Below are 20,907 nucleotides of genomic sequence, written 5' to 3' on the forward strand. Positions count from 1 at the left end.
TCGGCCCAACAAGTCCACACCGACCCGCCGAAGCGCAACCCACCCAGGCCCATTCCCTTACATTTACCCCTTCACCCAACACTACAGGCAATTTAACTTGGCCAATTCACCTAACCTGCACATTTTTGGACTGTGGGAGGAAACCAGAGCACCCGGAGGAAACTCACGCAGACACAGGGAGAACGTGCAAACTCCACACAGAGAGTCGCCTGAGGTGGGAATTGAACCCGGGTCTCTGGCGCTGTGAGGCAGCAGTGCTAACCACTGTGCCATCGTGCCGTTCCACCTGACATGAAAACAAACAAGCCATGCATGAACATTTTGATATTCATTATGCTCTTTGGGGATGAACAAATGGTGGTGGGACTTTAAAAAATGGCCACCAACTAACCAGCTAGGGCTTTCGCTTTGGTGTCCATCCTTAGTCATTTTCATGAAGACAGGAGAGGGATTCGGCCTAGCAACTGCCCAATCTTATGAATGAGGTTATCGCTAGTGCTGTGGCCACATAGAAGCCCTACCAAAGCTAAGGATTTTTAAACTAAGTTTCATGGACACCAACCATTAACAGCTTACCAGTTAGTGTTTCACTCAAGTTTAATCTCCTCCAAATGAGGTCCCTGAAAGCATTGCACTGGACATTTCAGGGACAATTCAGAAGGTTCACAGCAACAACCTGCTTGTCTGGAAGATCTAGACTGCTTACAGCGTGACAAGTTTATACAGACAGGTGCAGACCTAAGAATTTATGTGGATAACACTGACAGGAAATTCATGAAAATGGCAGTTCTTTAGTACTCTCACATATATACATGCACATGAACACACATGTTTATATAATTGTGAATGTCATCAAGCTGCAACTCTCCAATCATTCACATTGTCAGGTCTCTCTGTCATCAAACCTTAAATGTGACTTGCTGAGCACTGCATTCAAGAGTTCTTTAGGGCACACAGGAGAGAATTAAATTTGTTTTAAGTGGTTGCTCCTTGTCATTCCATTATTTGATGATACTGTTTTTGATTTTTTTGATCAAAACTAAACAAAAGTACAAAGTTTAGAGTGTTCACACAACAGAAGCCAAAGATTATAATGTATTTTCAAAAACAGACCAAAGCTACAAGGCATTTTCAAAATCATCACTTTCAAAAATAATTTCTTGTATTTGGAACATGACAGCAGAAGCAAATCACTGAGCTTGGTTGGGTCTGGGGTGGAAGGGGTTAAGTTCTGAGGGCTTGCTGGTTTGAGTTGAGTTTGGAGGTGTGCAGTTTGGCAGAATGGAGAAGGAGAGGATGGGGAAGAGGGGGGAGGGTTGGGACACTGTTTTGCTGCTGCAAATATTTGAATGAACAAATGCAATATTTTCTTAATATAGTCATGTGAAAGATCTACTGTAATTCAATTAATAGAGTAAATGTTTTACATTTATCCTCACAATGTACATAACAAATTAATTTTTACTTGGTGTCAATGTTTTCTGTGTTTAATAATAAGATTATACAGTAAATACAGAGTAATAAATGAAAGCATAATATAATAATTTTAATGGCTTATTTGAAGGTTACTATATATCATTCTGACACAAATAAGTTTAATGCAAAACAAATTCCTAGAGATTTAAACATAATTTTTTGCATAATTCTGCAATGCAAATGCACAAATAATATTACAACAACCCTTTTGGGTACACTGTTTGAAAATGTCTCTGCTATTCACAGCAATATTTCAGTCAGCTGCCTTCATTTTTCTGCAATACATTACCTCTGAACACTCAGATAAAAAAGTGTTCTAAATAAAATATGAGACTGCATTTTGTTCCAGCAACTAGCAGGAGATTGCTTCTCCAGGGGGTTGGCTCAATGCTATTAACTGGCCACTGTCAGGTCTCTAATACAAGCAAACCCTCAGTGGGGTGGAAAACCCACCTCTGAGAGCTGCCAGTCAGTCAGATTCTAGCATCTCTCCACTGCCAGCAGAATCACTGGGTGGAATGGTTGGTGTTAACAATACACAAAGGCTGAGCCTGAGGACTGATATTACATGCCAGACCCAGGAGAGGGAATGTGGGATGGTGGAGGTCACCAGAGGGGTGAGCAGTGTTATCAGACAAGAGGTGAAACAGGATGGTGGTACAGACTCAATGGGCCAAAGGGCCTCTTCTATACTGTATATTTCTGTGGATGGCTTTCAGAGATCTCTCTCCCAATGCTGGGACTTGCAATTGTGCAAGGATTGTTGTCAATGAAGGAGCCCTGCCCCCCCCTCCCCCCGCAACAAAGAAATTCTGACTTGAGGTTATGGGTGGCCTTCAGAAGCCCAGGAGAACTACTCCCCTCCCATTTAATCCTTGAACCATCAAAAAAGTCCAGTGCATTCAAAGATAATTGGTTTTAAGTGACTCATTAATGAACATAACACCTTTCCTGCTACTGCTGAGCAAGATTCTTATCTGGCCTTTCCAATCCTCACTTTAACTGGGGCTAATTTTCCCAATGTCAGGAAATCTAATGGAAGGTCTCCCATCCAGTTCTCCCAACACCTCCTTTCCCCTGTCAACAAACCCATCCAGCCAGCTGCAGTAAATACAGCCCTAAATATCTAGGCTATATCTCCAAGGATAAGAAACGATTTAGTGAAAAACAGAACTCAAATCACATTTGCCATTCTTGGTTCTATATTATGGGTCAGCTTTCAGCTGTGAACAACTTTCTTTTGGCCATGGCTATCAGAAACTTTTTATCTGGAAACCAAAGGAGTGAAATATTCAGCACTTCAAGGTCAGGAAGCAATGGAGTAGACTACAGATGAAGGGCTTATGCCCGAAATGTCAATTCTCCTGCTCCTCGGATGCTGCCTGACCTGCTGTGCTCTTCCATCACCACACTTTCCGACTCTGATCTCCAGCATCTGCAGTCCTCACTTTCTACTAGCCTACAGAGCACCAAGGGAGAAGATAGAGTTTAAAACCAAACCCAGAACTGTTCTTTACAGAAGGCATCCCAGACACCACCATCACCATCCCTGGATATGTACTGCCCCACCAGCAAGACAGACCCTGCAGAGGTGGTGACATTCTGGTATATATCAGTTAGGAGGTCGTTGTTCTGGACGCCCTCAACATTGATTCTAGAGCTCTTGATGTCTCATGGAATCAGGTCAGACATGGGCATGGAAACCTCCTGCCAATACAACCTACTGACCCTATTCCTTGTTGATTAATCAGTGCTCCTCTGTATTGAACACCACTTGGTGGAAGTACGGAAAGTGGTAAAGATATAGAATTCACTCAGGGTAAAGGGCCTCAATGATGAGATGCAATGCAATAATTTGCCCAAGATCCTTAGACAGTGCTTTCCAAACCCACAGCCACTTCCACCTAGAAGAGTGAGGGCAGCTAATACATGAGAATGCTACCACCTGCAAATTCCTCTCTAAGCCATTCACCATCTTGACTTGGAAATATATTACTGTTCCTTCACTGTCACTGGGTCAAAGTCCTGAAATTCCTTCCCTAATGGCATGGTAAGTCTAATTACTGCACATGTACTGCAGCCATTCTAGAAGATGACTCACTACCACCTTCTTAAGGTCAAATAGAGATGGGTAATAAATGTTGACCAGCAACACCCACATCCCACAACTGAATAAAAATAAACTTAAATCCCTTAGATTTTAATCATTTTCCAAAATTCCCTAGATCCCAACAGATTTGAAAAGTAAATGTAATGTTTTTCTTCGTGAAATGTGGGAGATAGAAAGCAGAAACTATTGGCCAGTTAACCTAACACCTGCCTTAATGAAATTGCTAGAATCCATTATAAAGCAGGTTATAGAGACATAGAGATGTACAGCACAAAAACAGACCTTTCGGTCCAATTCATCCATGCCGACCAAATATCCAAGCACAATCTAGTCCCACCTGCTAGCAACTGGCCCATATCCCTCCAAACCCTTCCTATTCATATACCCATCCAGATGCCTGTTAAATGCTGCAATTGTACCAGCCTCCACCGCTTTCTCTGGCAACCCATTCCACACATGCACCACCCTTAGTTCTCTTTTATATCTTTCCCCTCTCACCCTAATCCTATGCCCTCTAGTTCTGGACTTCCACACACCAGGGAAAAGATCTTATTCAAAGATCAATCTTTGAATCACGTCATATTGTATAATATTCAATGTTTTTCTAAACATATGTCATACGGAAAGCCAGAAAACAATCAGGGATGTGATCAAAACAAGGCCTTGTTTATTATTTTCAGGCCAGTTTGTCATCTGGTTTGATCTAAGTTATGTTCATACAAGGCATTTGGATATTTTGTGCTGGATGAATATTTGAAATAATTTAAGGATCAATAACTACAGCCACTGCACATAATTAATTGCTCAAGTCCCCAGGTAAGCAATCAATGATTGGAAAACTCCTTACCTACAAGATACATTCCAATCCAGTCCCCGGCATCTACCTCCTCTTTGATGTCCCAACAGATGATGAGGTCCTGGGACTGGCCAATGGTATATCGTGAGCTGCTGACCATCAAGGTGGAACGACTCCCTGAATTCACCAGGTTTGTGTCACTGTTTGCTCTTGGGATGGTGACAGCCATGTTGCGGAATTGCTCCGGGTTATAGCTGTACCTGAGGGGATCTTTGCATCGACGACGATTCTGAGAGTTTCTGGAAGGTGATGCCATGGCTGCCAGACCCAGAAACCTATTCTGGTACAAATTCTGAAATAATACAATTGGATTTTTTTATTAGCAGGTCAAAATTCCAGTTCCAGTTGTCAATGATTAATCAATGATATCTATTGTTATGAATAAATGAATAATGATAGAATGAGGACCAATATGTTTATCAAACACATTCTGCAAATGTACTTCAGTCATGATGATCAGCATTTGTATAATACCTCCAACTGTCATGTTAAGTATTAATGAACATTCATTATAAAATGGAAGCTCAGCACTCATGAGGTACAATGGAATTAGGCAGCATGCTGCTGTAAGCATTTTCTCCTCACTAAAAAAATGTTATACTGAAGATCTTTACCTAAAGTACAGAAAGACAAAGAATAGAAAAATCATTCAAAACTGTGTTTATAAGAAAATGTACTAATTTCACACTTTTTACGTGCTTAATAGAGAAGTTAGTTTGCCTCAGAAAGTATTTTAAAATGTATTCACTAACAACTTTCAATATCCACCACACTGTGGTTAGAGAAGTGCACCTTACCATACATTCTGACTTGCCTTCTACTATAGCACCTCCAGTCTATCCTCTTGAACAATATTGTCTACTTTAAATAACAGCTATCATACGTAACTCAGAAACTGGTATAAGAGATATGTATTATCCATCCTAAAGGAAAACCTCAAGTGTAATGAAAGATCTCTTGACTTCAAAGGTTAGTAATCAATTGTGTCTTAATTAGTTATTTTTGTTTCATCTTTCTGAAGATTTTACAAAGGAATTTTTTGTTATTAAGCTGGAGGACCTATGATTTTTCAGAATTTTTAATTATTTCTCATTGCACAATCTTCTTAAAAGACTGTCAAAGGACATGTTGGTTCACACAATCTGCAGCTTCCTTCCTACATAAGCCACAATTAAAATTGATGCTGATAGGGGACATCAGGTAATTTAGCAGCTGTCCTGCTTCAAAATACTGAACATGAAGTGCACATTAATAACCAAAAATTCACACTGACATTTCACAGTTTTTGTCAGAGTTTTAAGGAGAGAAATCATTTCTGATGCCCCAAGGCATGTTAATTGACTGCCTGTGAGTCTCTCAAGAGGCAGCTCAGCAGCTGAGTTGATTTGAACTAAAGGGCTGTCCATGAACATCTCTCTTAGTCCTTTATGTCAGATTTAGTTTATTGTAATGGAGGCATCATAGATTCAGACAGAGCAAAAACTACAATATGGCTCAAAAATAAGATTGTAGTGGATCTCAGCCAGCAGTCCTGAAATGAAATAAATCTTTCGGCTTTGATTAAAATTTACATAGAAATAAAATTGTATCATAAAAACAATAACCTTGGTAAATTTCAAACAGCTAGTGACTTCTAATCTCTTTAAATATTGAAGGAAAATCTTCTTGCCTCTTAATCTGGAATTAAAATCTTAGCATAGATAATTCGTAGCAGTGGAGAAAATATCGTGCCCGAATTAATATGATGTTTAAGAGAATAAAAAGTTAAATAAGTGAAAGGTAAAATGCAACAAAAGCACAAAAGGCAAGATTTTGAACCAAGATAGCAGAAAAATATGCTGCAGGAAAAAACAAGAGATGCCACCTTTCTGGTGTATAGTACTTCAGTACACATTTGCAGTCACAAATAAATACAATATTTTAACAGTTATATAATTCTGTCATGCTTCCAAATAGCAACAAACAGAAAACCAGTCTGTTCACAATGACATTAACCAGCTAAGATAACCTTGCAATAAGGCAAAACAAAGATAGCTAATCCACAAAAGAAAAATCTTCATGAATTAAATCAATTTCATCTGTCTCATATTATATGGTTTGGATACATGACAGGGCCTATGTTTTTTATTGCATCACTTCTTAAATTTAAAAAAACTTCTATTCTCCTTTCACTTTCTATTAACCACCAACTAATTTTTTTTAAACAAAAGTTTCTATTCTTTGCTTAGAAGCTCCATTCTTACCTCGCTCCCTGATGGCGCGAAAGTTCCACTGTGGAACAGGACCTTGAGGCCACAGGTTGATCAACTCGATTCAGACAACAGAACTCTGAGTCCTGCCAATACAATCAGCAGGGAGAGAGGTAAGTATGGAACTTGTAAACACATTATAAAAGCCGTGCTTTATCATTGTGTGAGTGTGCACTGGATCTGCGTTGGTTCGTTGTTGTGGATTGACTACTCTGAGAGGTGCAAAGGATTGAAATATTAAATCTGTGGGATTTAAGTACAAATCCAATTCAGCTCAGTGGATTGAAAGTCTCTTCACTGCCTGTCAGCTGTGACTGCTTAAGTTGAGTTTGAGCAGTTTTAATGGAATACCATTAAATAATTAAAATAGTGGATCTACATTCCATGAAACAAGCTATAACCCCGTATCAATTGATATCCTCATTTAACAGTCACTGCAGTAGGAAACACAATTATCAGCAAAGTATGTCAACGGTCAGCCAAGGATGGGGTTTTTAACTGTTTATCTGATCCTGGCTGTTGCCCGACATAGGTTCAGTTGATGCTGATACTGAATAATACGTGAGAAATCGATTGATTTCTGAAAAGTAATATTCATCAACTTTAAATGAGTGCATTTAGATTTTAAAGATTGTTTGGTGAATGGCCTTTGACATGCTCTATTCTACTCTCAGTTATTTGTTGAATGTTGCAGAACACAATTACAAAAGTGGATGCAGACCCCAGGTTGCAAATGAGTTTCATTCTTGAGTGTATTCAGACGACAACCTGAATGTAAGTTGGAACACAATACAAGGCAACGTAAAATAGCTGTTCATAAGTACAGGGAACACTTACATGTTGGATTTTTAAAATTAATATTAAAACAACCTGTATGGAATCTTATTCATTAATCAGACATTTTTAAATCAGGGACCACTTGTAAATGTAAATTTTCAAATCTGTGATTTACTTATACTTTACAATTTAGTTCCAAAGTGCTTTGCTAATTTTCAAAATATAAATTCTGTAAGAAGTATATTCTGGCTGCTATTCACAAAGAGGAGCACTGCATAATTTAAAACAGAAAATGCTGAAAACCCTCAGCAGGTCAGACAGCATCTATGGAGAGTTAATTGGCAGAATTTAAATATAGGTCATGGGGTCTCACCCATGAGAACTGCTTGCCAGTAGATGCTGGTACATCTCCATTGCTCCACAGTGCCATCGGGAGTGGTAGCTGGTGGAGGTAATGGATCCACTAGAACCTGAGAATAAAGGAGTGATGAGGATCTTACGGACCATCTACGAGTCTCAATTAGTGCCTGGATGTGAAGGTTCTTGAAAGGTTTTCCTGCCTCAGATGGAACAGGAGTAGGTGGATATAATAGGTTCTTTCAGCCTGTTTGGATAAGAATGGGGGCTATAGGGTGGGTGAGATAACTGACCATGGCAAAATGGCACAAGAAACCATTCTAGTAGGCAGAGCAACAAAGAATGAAGTGGTAGTACGTGATAGTATAGTGAAGGAGATTGCCACCATTCTCTGCAGCAAAGAATGAGAGCTCAGATGGCAGAGTAGCCAGTTTTGTCAGGGTCTGGTACGTCTGCTCAGGGCTTGAAAGAAACTGTAATGGGAGGGACTGGATTCAGCAATCGTGGTCCAGAGGTACGAACAACACGGTTATAACGAGGAAAGAGGTCCTGCATAGACAGTCTGAGGGGCTTGTCTCTAAATTTAAAAAGCAATAATCCAGAGATTGTAGCTTTTGAATTATTATCTGAGCCTTATGCAAATTGTCTTTGGGTACATAAAATCTGTGAGGTAAATATGTGACTCAAAGATGACAGATGTAGGAGAACAGGGTTCTGGCTTTTGGGTCTCTGGAATCAATATTGGAAAAGCAGGGGATATACTGCTGGGTGGGTTTACACTTAAACTGTGCAAAATTAGAAAGGGTTTTAAACTAAATAATGGAGGCAAAGGATCAATGTGGAAAGATATGGTATATGAAAGTGTAGAGACAAGGTAAGAGAGGAAAACAGTAAAATGGAGAATGAAGGTCAAAGAATGACAGGAAGGAGCACAGAGAAAATTTTAAGGAAGTCACAGATAATCAAGGCTAGATTGTACAAAGATCACAAAAAGATCAAAACTAAAGGCTTTGTAATTGAAAATGTGTAGCATTTACAACCAAGTAAATATATTGATAGCCTACATAAAAGTAAATAAATACAATCTGATAGCAATTGTGGGGGCATGGTCCCAGATGTTCAAGCAACGGGTCCTGAATATTGTGGGGTACATTATATTCAACAAAAATAGGAAAGTAGATCACGGTGGACAGGTAGCATTATTGTTCAAGGATGGTATTTGTGCAATCGTTCAAGGTGACATTGGTTCAGGAGATCAGGACATGGAATTGGTTTGGGTGAAAATGAGGAATAGTAGGGGAATTAAGATCATAATGGAAATAGTCTATAACCCCCACAACAGTAGCCAAATTAGGAATAAAGTATTCAAGAAGAAATATTGGATGCATGCGATAAAGGAATAGCAAATAATCATAGGCAATTTTAATCTATATATAAACTGGAAAAAACAGATTGGGAGTAGAAGCACAGATGATGATTTCATAGAATGTTTTCAAGATATTTTCTCAAAGCAAAACAGACCAGAAAGAAGATTATATTTGAGTTAATACTTTGTGATGTGGCAGGGTTAATTAACGACCTCATAGTTAAGGCACACTTAGATTGCAATGATCGCAATATGACTGTCTTTTACATATCCAGTTTGAAATAGAGAAGACTTTGTCTCCTACTAGTGTTCTAAAAATAAAGGCGGGCAGCCAAGTGAGCCTGGAAGTTGAGGTACCTGAACTGAACAGGCATAGTAGGCTAGGGGATAGATCAATTGATTCACGGTGGCAGATATTTAAGGAGGTATTTCAGAATACGCAGAATAAATTTGTTCAAATTATAAAGAAAAATGCTAAAGGGAATAGCCAACATCTGTGGCCAATGAAAAAAGTTAAAGCATAGCTTAGGAAAAAAGCATTTAACTCTACAAAGATGCAAAGCTGGTCAGGTGCTTTGTTAAAAGATAATCCTGATTAGCTTTTTAAAAGTATGAGAGAAATCTAGTTCAGTATGTAAAATGGATGGCAAAGTTTTGACAGGTATTTAAAGAGGAAAAGAATAAATAAAATGAGTATGAGTAAAATAGCTCTCTAGAGTATGAGAATGGGAGTTAATACTAAATAATAAGGTGGATAAAATAAACAAATATTTAGCTTGTCTTCACAAAAGTGAATGCAAACATATTCCAATGATGGCTATAAAACAGGAAGTCAAAGGGAGATACACCTTAAAAGTTGCTAATGTGCCTTCTTCCACTGCCTCCACTGGAGGAGTGCACCAGGCACCCACCATCATCTGTGTGAAAAACATTCCCTGCACTTTTTCACTAAACTTTCTTTCTCTCAGATTGAACCAGTGCCCTCATGTAGTTAATCGTTCCACCCTGGAAAAAAGTCTCTGATGATACACCTTATCTCTGACTCTCGTAATTTTGTAGACCTCTGACAGATCACCTCTCAGATACTTTGCGGTGAAAACAACCTGAGTTTATCCAACCTCTCCTCATAACTAAAACCCTCCAGACCAGACAACATCCTAGTAAACCTTGTGCACCCTCTCCAAAATCTCCACATACTAATGGAAGTGTGGTGACCAGAACTGCACTCAGCATTCCAAATGTGGCTAACTAAAGTTTTTTTTAGATTAGGTTAGACTAAATTTCCTACAGTATAGAAATTTTTGTACAGCTGTAACATATCTTGCCAACCTTTCCATTTGATGCCCTGGCTGATGAAGGCAAGCGTGCTGTATGCCTTCTTGACCACCTTATCTACCTGTGTTACCACTTCAGGGATCTGTGGACAGGTAGGCCCAGATCCCTCTGCATATCAATACTCCTAAGCATTCTGCCATTTATTGCATAATTCGTACCTGAATTTGATCTTGCAAAATGCATTACCTCACATTTGTTTGGATTAAACTCCATCTGCCATTTCACTGCCCAAATCTGCAATCTGTCTATTATCCCAATGTATCCTTTGCCAATCCTCCTCATTATCTGCAACTCTGCCAATTTTGGTGTCATCCACAAATACACTAATCAGATCACCTACATTTTCCTCCAGAACATTTGTATAAATTACAAACAACCAAGGTCCGTTCCTGCAGAACACCGCCAATTACTTATCTCCATTCCTAAAAGCACCCTTCCACCACTAATCTCAGTCTTCTAATGACCAAGCCAGTTCTATAAACTTCTAGCCTGCTCACCCCAGGTATCATGAGACACTAATTTATGTACGAGCTTGCCATAATGCCTTATCAAATGCATTACTAAAGTCCATGTAAACAAGATCCATGGCCTTCCCTCATCAATCATTCTTGTCACCTCCTCAAAAATTAAGGTAGTGAAACATGACCTTCCCCACGCAAACTCATACCACTCATATCACTAACAAGTCCATTGGCTTCCAATTTATTCATATTTGGAAGCATATGCAAAAATGGGTCTTTGTCAGATTGGCAGGATGTGACAAGTGGAGTCTCACAGTGCTCTGTGCTAGGGTCTTAAATTTTTACAATCTACATCAATTACAAAGATGAGGGGATAAAGTGAATGGTCGCTAAATTTGCAGACAACACAAAAATACTATCCTGTGAGGAAGACATAAGGAAGGTGCAGACAAATATGCTTAGGTTAGGTGAAAAGGCAAAAATCTGGCAAATGGAGAATAGTGTGGAAAATTGTGGCATTGTCCCCTTTGGGCAAGAAGAATAAAAAAAGCAGAGTATTACTCAAAAGGAAAATGACTGCAGAATTCTGAGGTGCAGAGGGATTTGGGTGCTTTGATGCATGAGTTATACAAACTTAGGTGCAGGTGCAGCAAGTAATCAAGAAGAATAACAGATTTCTATCCTTAATTACAATAGAATTTGAACAAAAGTGAAGATGTTATGCTTCAGCTACACAGGGCATTGAATATCTCAAATACTGTGCGCAGTCTCGGTCTCCTTATTTAAGGAAGGATGCTTTGGAGAAGGTTTACTCGATCAATGCCTGGGATGTGCTGGTTGTCTTATGAGGATAGTTTGTCAGACTACGCTTGGTCCATGCTGAAAGTAAGGTTAGCAGTTCCATTGGATCAGAGGGGAATTCCTTCCTCTGTTAATGAGGTCATGAGGCTTTCTTTCTGACAGCACCAAGTCTGCCACAGGAAAATAGCTTTCATTGAGCTTCCAGCCTCCTGATATCCAGATGGACCAAAAGGTTGGGACGACTGTAAAATCAGACCCAGCTTTTTTTTTGTCACAATTGTCATCTTAATTTCCTGTCTGCCTCTATGTGCAGATAGTTGATTTTCTTTCTACACTGCCCAGGGAGAACTTTCTCATGGCAGGAATGAATCAGGGAGCCATGTTGAAATACCTTCCACTCATTTTACTGGCCCGCTAGCCAATAATACCCAATATAAAAAGCCAATAGAAACCAGCCTCTTGGTTCCATTTGTCTCTCTAAAGATGCTGCCAAATCTTGCTTGGTGCCAGGTTTGTAATCATACTGGGTCTATGGTGGCCAGCACAGCTTGTATACCATCATGGAGCAGGCTGAGGATACGGATGAATTACAGAGGGCAATCAAATTTAAAGAGGACATTCCATATTAGTTATTAGTTCTGAAGGCCTTTGTGAGGATAAAAAAAGGTCAAATGAAGAGTGGCCATCCATGAGGCATGGTGGACATTTAGCAGCAGCTGAATTGTAGTCCAATAAAACCGCATGGCCTGGCACCCTACAATTACCATCAATCCAGGGGAACATCTCTTATTCAATGACGAGTGCAGGTGGGCTTGCCAGGATTAATGCTAGACAGACTAAAATGAGATGTCTCCTGCTGAAGGTACAACAGAGGACTACTTATGTACCAAATAAGCACCAAGCAATAGACACAGCTAAGCAATTGCAATCGGTCAGATTTAAGCTCTGCAATCGTACCACATCCAATCGTGAATGGTGTTCAACAGCTAGACAACTCACTGGAGAAGGGGTCTCCGCCTATACTCCCTTCCTTGAAGATGGGAAAGACCAATACATCAGTACAAAGGAAACAGCTGAAGCATTCATAAGCTCAGCTAGAAATGCCAAGTTGGTAATATATCTCAGCTTCCTCCAAAGGTCTCTAGCATCACAGATGCCAATCTTTAGCCAATTCAATTCACTCCATATCATTCTAATAAATAGCTGGAGGCACTGAATACTATGGGCCTGACAATAGTACTGAAGACGTGCTCCACTTTTTGTTGTGCCCGTAGCCAACGTATTACAGTACAGCTAAAACAATGACTTTGGTGGAATTTTCCAATGTGGAGAATTATCCAGGTATGTCCTGTACATGAAAAACACAACAAATCCAACCCAGCCAATTACCACACCAAGGGTTCACTATCGATAATCGGTAAATTGATTATCAAGCAGCATCCGCTCAGCAATAATATGGTCAATGATGCCCGGTTAGGGTTCTGCCAGGGCCACCCAGCTCCTGACCTCATTTCAGCCTTGGTTCAAACAGGACAAAAGATCTGAATTCCAGAGGTGAGAGTGACAGCCCTTGACATTAATGGCACGTTTGTGGCATAAAGGAGTCCTAACAAAATTGGAATCAATGGGAATCGCAAAGGAAGACAATTATGGTTGTTGGAGATCAACCATCCCAGCTCTTATATATCTCTGCAGGAGTTCCTCAGGATAGTGTCCTCAGCCCAACCATCTTCAGTTGCTTCATCAATGACTTTCCCTCCATCATAAGGTCAGAAGTGGAGATATTCCCTGATGACTGCACAATGTTCAGCACCATTCATGATTCCTCAGTTGTTGAAGCAGTTCATGTCCAAATGCTACAAGACCTGGACAATATACCAGCATGGGCTCACAAGTGGCAAGCAATGTCTGCACCACAAAGGAATCAAGCAATTAAATCTCTAAAATGAGAGAATGTAACCATCAGTCTCTTGGTATTTAATGGCATTAGCATTATTGAATCACCAACTATCAACATACTGAGGGGCTAGAAGAGCAAGTCAGAAGCTCAAAGTCTTGCAACAAGTAACATACCTCCTGCCTCCCTGAACCCTGTCCACCCTTTACAAGGCACAAGTCAGGAGTCTAATGGAATGCACCCCACTTGCCTGGATGTGTGCAGCTCCAAAAACACTCAAGAAGCTTGACACCATCCAAGACAAAGCAGACACAACATTCACAAATATTAATTCTGTCTGTCACTGATACGCATTAGCAGTAAAGTGCACCATTCACAATAAGCATTGCTGCAACTTACCAAGGTTCCTGAGTCAGCAATTTCAAACCCATGACCACTACCTTTTCGTCAGGCAGCTGAAAAATGGGAATGACACCATCTGCAAGTTCTCCTCCAAACCACCCAGCATCCTGACTTGAAATATATCACAGTTCCCTCAAAATCAATGTCAAAATTGTGAAACTTCCTCCCTAACAATATTGTGGGTCTCCCTTCAGCACCACCTTCTCATGGGAAAATTGGGATTGGCGATAAATGCTGGCCCAGCCAGTGACATTGTCTTGCCCCAAAATGATTTTTTTAAAACCCTCTTACCACAAGTGGCCTTAGTTCATTTCTTGAAGATAGTCTAAATTATGGCACCTCAAAAATCTGTGGCATGTTTCTCCTCCTTCCGAGATGTGGGAGGTGAGGTCATGTATTCAGAGTCCATCTCTGAAATAATTTACTATTTTAGCAGGGATTATGTCTTCACCGATGACCTTGTTGGCTCTGTTGTCTGATGGTCTTTTCAGCCTTGTGTCAGGCTAGGGGTTGTGCTGAGATTTTGATGAGTAGCTGTTGAATGCAGTTCAATGAACTCTAGTTGAGTATGTTCTTTTTGAGAAGATCCTCAATGTGCTACTTCAATGGGTGATAACTGTTTCTCTATCCTTGATTATTAGCACTAAGTTCTTAGCTCTCAATGGGGTCATCCTTGGGAGCTTGGGCCACAGGTAGCCTTAATTGCATTGAAGAATCCATACACACAGCATCATCAGGCAGGTGAGTGACTGTATTTTTTCTGCTCTTTCTGCCCATTAACTGTTATGTAGCTCTTTTTTTTGTTGGAGCTTGGCCTTTATTTGAGTTGCTTTCTTTGTAGTGAAATTTCCAGCTAAGGAACACATCAGCACTTACAATTTAATAGCTAAATGAGGAGTGACAGGAATCCATCTTAGGAATATGTATCAATTATATAGCTCATTTCAGGGGGAAGATGTTCTGATACCCTTTATTGCAAATCCATTCTATAAAATGTTGCATTGTCATCTAACTAGAACACTGTATCAAAGAAATGGCTGCACTGCTTTGAAAACCCTTCTTTTTCAAGAACATCTCAGCACTTCTCTCAACTATCGATTAGAAACCTCATGTCCAGTGTAGAACATCACCATTCCCACTGCAGCAGGTTCCAGTTTCAATCTTTGGTCTATGCTGAATAACCAACCTGTAATTCGAGGCAAACAGCTTAGAAGCTCTATTGTCTAGGAAGATGAGAAGTCTGCCAAAGCTCCTGTCCCTAATTATTATCTAGAAGCTCATTCTGGAAAATCCAGGTGGGAATAGTATCAACTAGGATGCCCTCCAATGTGGAATGACCTAAAAATATTCACTTTCTACACCTGTGTGTGATGACCAGCCATCTTGAGGAGGTGCCAAAGGATCGAGAACAGAAAATCATGATATAACAGGGGTCAAAGACATTAGGAAAGGAGGGATAATTGGAGAAACAAAATGCACCACTGTATTCGTTAAACACAACATAATCAAGGGTTTTGAAAATGTATGAGGTATGTGCAACTGAAAGGATATTTAGGAAAATCTACAATTGTTATATGTGGATACAATGTGGGTATCCTGGGGATCTTGACTGAGAACTGTAACATTTACCCCAATAATATTGAAAACAGCAATATTCAGGTTTAATCCTTAAAAGCTAGAAAGGAGCCAGGTGTCAAGGTGACATTTATTTTAAAGACAATTATTTATCCTTCTCATCATCCTCTTTCCTGTCCTGAGAGAACATTCTTGTACTGACTTACTGTCTAATGGCCACCACCACCTTTTGCTGTCTTGGCCAGATGTTTTTTTTTAATCTATTGGAGTTGGATGAGGAGTTACAGAAGAAAATCCAAGAATGGGGGAAAGTAGCTTAGGTGCATCCAAACTCTGGTTGATTTTCATAACAAAAGTGGGCACAGGATAGCAAACAGAATGGAAGTGCTGACTAACTCTGTCTTTTTTAGTTTAGGTGTTTGGTGATTAATTGTAACACTTTAGCATAAACTAAACTAGATCTCAAATTTATGTTCCAAATCATTTAATCCCACACTGGCTGGCAAGCATATTCATCAGAGCCATCTCTATCTATAGATTTTAAGAACTTCTTCAACATTTTGATAATAACAGCAGTAATCCAGCTACTTCTTAGAAAAATGTGCCATTCATCCTATCAAATCTGCATCCATGATCTGTATCTACATGTACTACAATTCAGGATTCTCCAATCTTGTTTTTTTAGCATCAGGGTAATGTTAAAATAATTTGGATCTAGAAATTCATATTTCCTGTTCCCAATGCCATCAGTTTCTTCTATAGTTCATGCAACTATTCAATTTTTAAGACCTCTTATCAAGCAACAATTTAAGACAAAAAAAAGTCCCAATCACCCTTTGTAATTTTTTTTCAAACTTCCCATTTGTTTTTCACTATTGGAAATATCCCTTCTTGTAATTGCCAATTAAATCCAATTGACAATTGGCTACTGCCCAGTAAATGGAGCTGTTCTGAAGCAGTGTCAAAAGCCTTTACTGAGGAATATTCAGAGTCTTTGTTCAAATTGCCTGATTTCCTTGCATCTCCTGAAAGAACGTTGCTGCAAATGTCACGTCTGAATTACTGACATCACTGTGACTGCAGGAATTGATAGCTCTGTGACAAGCATAATGATACAATTGGTAACTAAGCCTTTCTTAACCATTTGTACATTTATCACATTGAGTCTTGTCACCTCAGTGCTGTAATGTCCATAAAGATGTTAATACAAGATTGAGATTTCAATAAATGTGAAAGCACTATTTAATATATTTTCTGGTTTCAAATTAAATCAAGAGTGCTTTACTACAAAAGAAAGACATCTGTAGGATCCATTTTAATTCCAGGTTCAGTCAAGTTAGGTTATGTTCAGAATGCACTTCATTCTTTTATTAATGGTGGTCTGAGTGAGGTGAACTTGTAAAGCAGCAGCATCCATATTAATAGAACAGAGGTTGGTATCAAACACCATGGGGCATTTTCCTGCACTAATGGTACTATATAAATGTAAATTGTTGTTTATCACCTCACACATACAGCCTGTGTGAACTGTGGCTGAGCAAAATAAGCTTCCAAAGAGGTAAGGATGTTAATTGAGTGCAAGAGGCCAGTCAAATACAGAAGCACAGGAAAGGAGAGAGTATGAGAACAGTTGTGTGATGATAAGAGATTGAGGCAATCGTGCTGTTCCTAAAACGCTGCTGGATCGAGACAAGTGAGATTGAGACAGATATATGGCAACTGTGTTATAGAGAAGAAATGGTTACAAACCAAATCAAGGAAGGAACTAAACAAGATTGATGAGCAGAAGAGAATGCTATTAGAAGTAATAATAATCAGAAACACAGAGATTGAGTCTGACAGGAGAGAAACTGAGGAAAGAAACTTGAAGACCTCTGCTGGAACTTGTCCAAGTTCAAACAAGATACCAACTTATCAGATTATTGGATAACCAGATAGTGGAGACAACTTGTGCTACTTGAAACCTACAGAAATGGGGAAAGATGGGACATTAGCGTATTTCAAAGATGACTTGTGTACTGTATTGAAATTTGGTTTAGCGCTGTATGATGAGTGCTATGAGAGACTTTTTCTTTAACTTAACCTGTTCAGCCAAATTATGACACATGTCCTGGGCAGGTGGGACTTGATCCTATACCTTCTGGCTCAGGGAAATGAGCAATGCCACAGCATCACAAGGCTTCTACAGTACTATGATACGACAAGAAGCTGCACAGTAAAAATGGAGAATTCAATCTATTATAGACCTGGACATTAACTTGATTCAGATCCACCTGTATTCAGCAATTTTATCAGCACATGGTCTCAATCTGTAGGTAGCTAAATGTATTAATGATTTTAGGAAAGATGAATGAGTCTATATGTTATATTGTACTTTAGACATCATATACACAGGGAAATCCCTGAAAGGGCAGCAGAGCAGATCTTTGCTGCTCTAATTAAGTATATGCCTCAAATACTCTAAACATTTGAAAGGTGAGTTAATCTTACTTTTAATCTTACAATTTGAAACAGAAGTCACTGTTAACATTATCACCAACAATATACAAACATAGAAACTAACAAGACCAGCAAGCAACTTAGTCGAGTAAAACTCAATTTCCAATATGATGCTGTATGGATTTAATTCCTTTTGAAAGCTATGTAACTAGGTTAGATGTATTATGGCTATAGAATATTTAACAAATTGCAATACAGGTATTGCTACTTCACAAATGCATAAACAAAGAAAAATCATTTTAAACTTCATTTGGCTTAGCCTGCTTTCTCTATGAAAAACCATGCTTTTTCAGATTACTCTGTCTGAATGAATGAATCTTTATCGATCTTTAATCAAAACCCTGTCTATTTATTTCGTAAAAAGAATCCAGTGATCTACATTCAATAGACTTATTCCTTGTATCGCAAAGCCTCTTCGCACTAATGGGAGAACCTTCATTAGAAAGCAAAGGCATTTCTTGATTTTATTTTGATCAAAGTTGATTTGAAGTTATAAACAATTCTCTAACATACTCAAATAAATAAACCAATTAATTCACGGCTTGGATTTTAATAGTTTATGTGCCATCTGAACGCATTTTCCATAATATCTGTTTGGGTGGAACATACAAGCTGCCTGTTGGAATCCTACACTTTGGTCTTTTCACTAAATTGCATGCATTAACAAGGCTCAGTAAATTGACATTATCATTTCATGCTACCATGATGTGATGCAGATTTAAATGCTTTTAAGGAAATATGATGCATTATAGAAACAAATATTCTTGCATGTACCTACCTGTGGTGTGAGTACCTTTAAATAACATAAAGCTTTAATTACATTTTTTTTAAAAATGCCCAAAGATTCTTAACCATCAATATGTTGGACTGCATTCCATTGTCAATGATGGTGAGTGTGTAATGGATAGTGATAAGTGACAAAAGCAGGAAAAAACACTAACCTTAACACTACACAGATGCAGCAGCATAATGACTCACTAACTGCAAGCACATCAAATCCTGGGAAAAGGTTAATGAAATTACTTAGCATTGGTTCCATGACACAAATCATAGAAATTACATTCATATACATTTTGTACACATAATTCACGTACAAATCGTTTTTAAATTTGAAGTTTTGCAAAACACATTTATAATGAATAAGTAATGAAATTAAACCACTAATTTTAATACTGCAGGCATTCCACATCTCATTAGAATACCCTTCCATAACAAGCAGCTTATTCCCACAGGTATAGGGAAATACATACTTGGGTAATAGGTCTGCTTGCCGTCCCCCAACCAGTTCATCAGAGTTACTATTATTCTTAAACTTTAAGCACATTTTTGTAAAATGCGTTAACAGAAAAAGGGACAACCTTTAGAAAGGGCCCAACATCTTTTAAGTGAGAAAGATAGAGTGAGGATATAAAGTCTGATTAACTACAGATCATCTAAATTAAATGCATTTGTCATTGACTTTACTTATTAAAAAGACAAAGCGAATAATATGCTGCTCATGCAGTAAACGATTAACAGAATCTTCATTTCAACTATTCCCTCCCTCTAATGTTTCTGTTAGACAGCCAGGAATTTGAAAAATTAAGTTCTCTACTGAAAAAGATAAGACATACCCAAGGGCCTGTTTTGTTGCTCATTTTAATAATTAAAGTGCTTTAAAGTTAAATCTCCCACAATATTTCAGTATCATTCAAGTAAATTTACAACACCCAGTTCATCTTCAATAAATAACGTGACAATATTGCAAATACATTTAGAAAAAGGCCTTCAGTTCATTTTATTTCATAATATTAACTGTACATTTCACACTGCAGTAACAATTGATTTCTTAAAACAGCACAGAGATTCAGCAATTAACGATTCAATCTAGGAATGTGAATTTTGCATGTGAAAAAGATTCTTTCACCAACATCCATTAGTCTTGCCACACAGCAGATGTGAAAGCAAAAATTAACCATTTCAAAACAGTTTAAAGTCCAGCCTTCCAACTGTATATGGTACAGATTGCAAAGTTCTTAACCCTATGCTATGAGACCTGTAAAAGGTGTGGATAAAGGAAAATTTAACAAAATAATAGGTTTTCCACTCAAGGGTGCTTTTCTATGTATCTCCTTCACATTCTGCCTGCATGTCACTTTTCCACCGAAAATGTTGATATTTTCTTCTTTGCATCATCTGTCACCCATATAGATGTGATTCTTCTGAAAAACAGGATAAAGGGCTATAGAGAACTAGGAGGAGATGGAGTTGAGATCAGGAAAAGATTAGCAGTGATCATGTTAAATTGCAGTGTGGGCTCAAAGGGTTAAATTGCCTGCTCTCACTCCAAATCCCAATGTTCCCATGGTCGTATCCATCTGCCCAGGTCTGCTGGCCCTCCCCTCCCTGTGCCCCGCTCCTTGATACATTATACCTTGACCTGTTTGCTCATGCCTACACCTTCTATTTGATCTGGTCTCTCTCACCTAATTCACCTACAGCAAATAAAAATGAAATCAAGTCCTTAAAAGTTGAAATGTATAAATCTAAGCATTGATGAGTCATTTTTGGATTTGATTTTCCAAAAATAATCAAAAGTAATGTGTGACTTTCCTCTTTCCTCATTTAGTCTTATAATAAAAGGTAAATCTGTCCCAGTCAAGTTGAAGCAATGTCTTTTGGTGAGATAATCTTTCTTCACTGTTGGCTGCAAGAATTCTCCATGAAATGAGATTAGTTGAGATTAGACAATGTCAAGCAAATTCAT

At 38.7% G+C, this 20,907-nt stretch overlaps 1 protein-coding gene across 8 annotated transcripts in view; it reads right to left on the reverse strand.

Annotated features, from left to right (window-relative positions):
- LOC140480604 (E3 ubiquitin-protein ligase HECW1-like) overlaps nt 1-20,907 on the reverse strand; it is a 467,461-nt gene that overhangs the window by 358,865 nt on the left and 87,689 nt on the right. For 4 of the 8 annotated variants that reach the window (XM_072575690.1, XM_072575692.1, XM_072575685.1 and 1 more), the window contains one exon: nt 4,434-4,734. In XM_072575690.1, coding sequence (XP_072431791.1) covers nt 4,434-4,734 — 301 coding nt within the window. Of the gene's footprint in view, nt 1-4,433; nt 4,735-6,685; nt 6,778-19,102; nt 19,161-20,907 lie in introns of all 8 variants that reach the window. The other 4 variants (XM_072575687.1, XM_072575688.1, XM_072575686.1 and 1 more) reach the window with 2 other exon arrangements.

Source organism: Chiloscyllium punctatum, chromosome 8 (genome assembly GCF_047496795.1).
Source record: "Chiloscyllium punctatum isolate Juve2018m chromosome 8, sChiPun1.3, whole genome shotgun sequence".
Classification (NCBI taxonomy): Eukaryota; Metazoa; Chordata; class Chondrichthyes; order Orectolobiformes; family Hemiscylliidae; genus Chiloscyllium; species Chiloscyllium punctatum.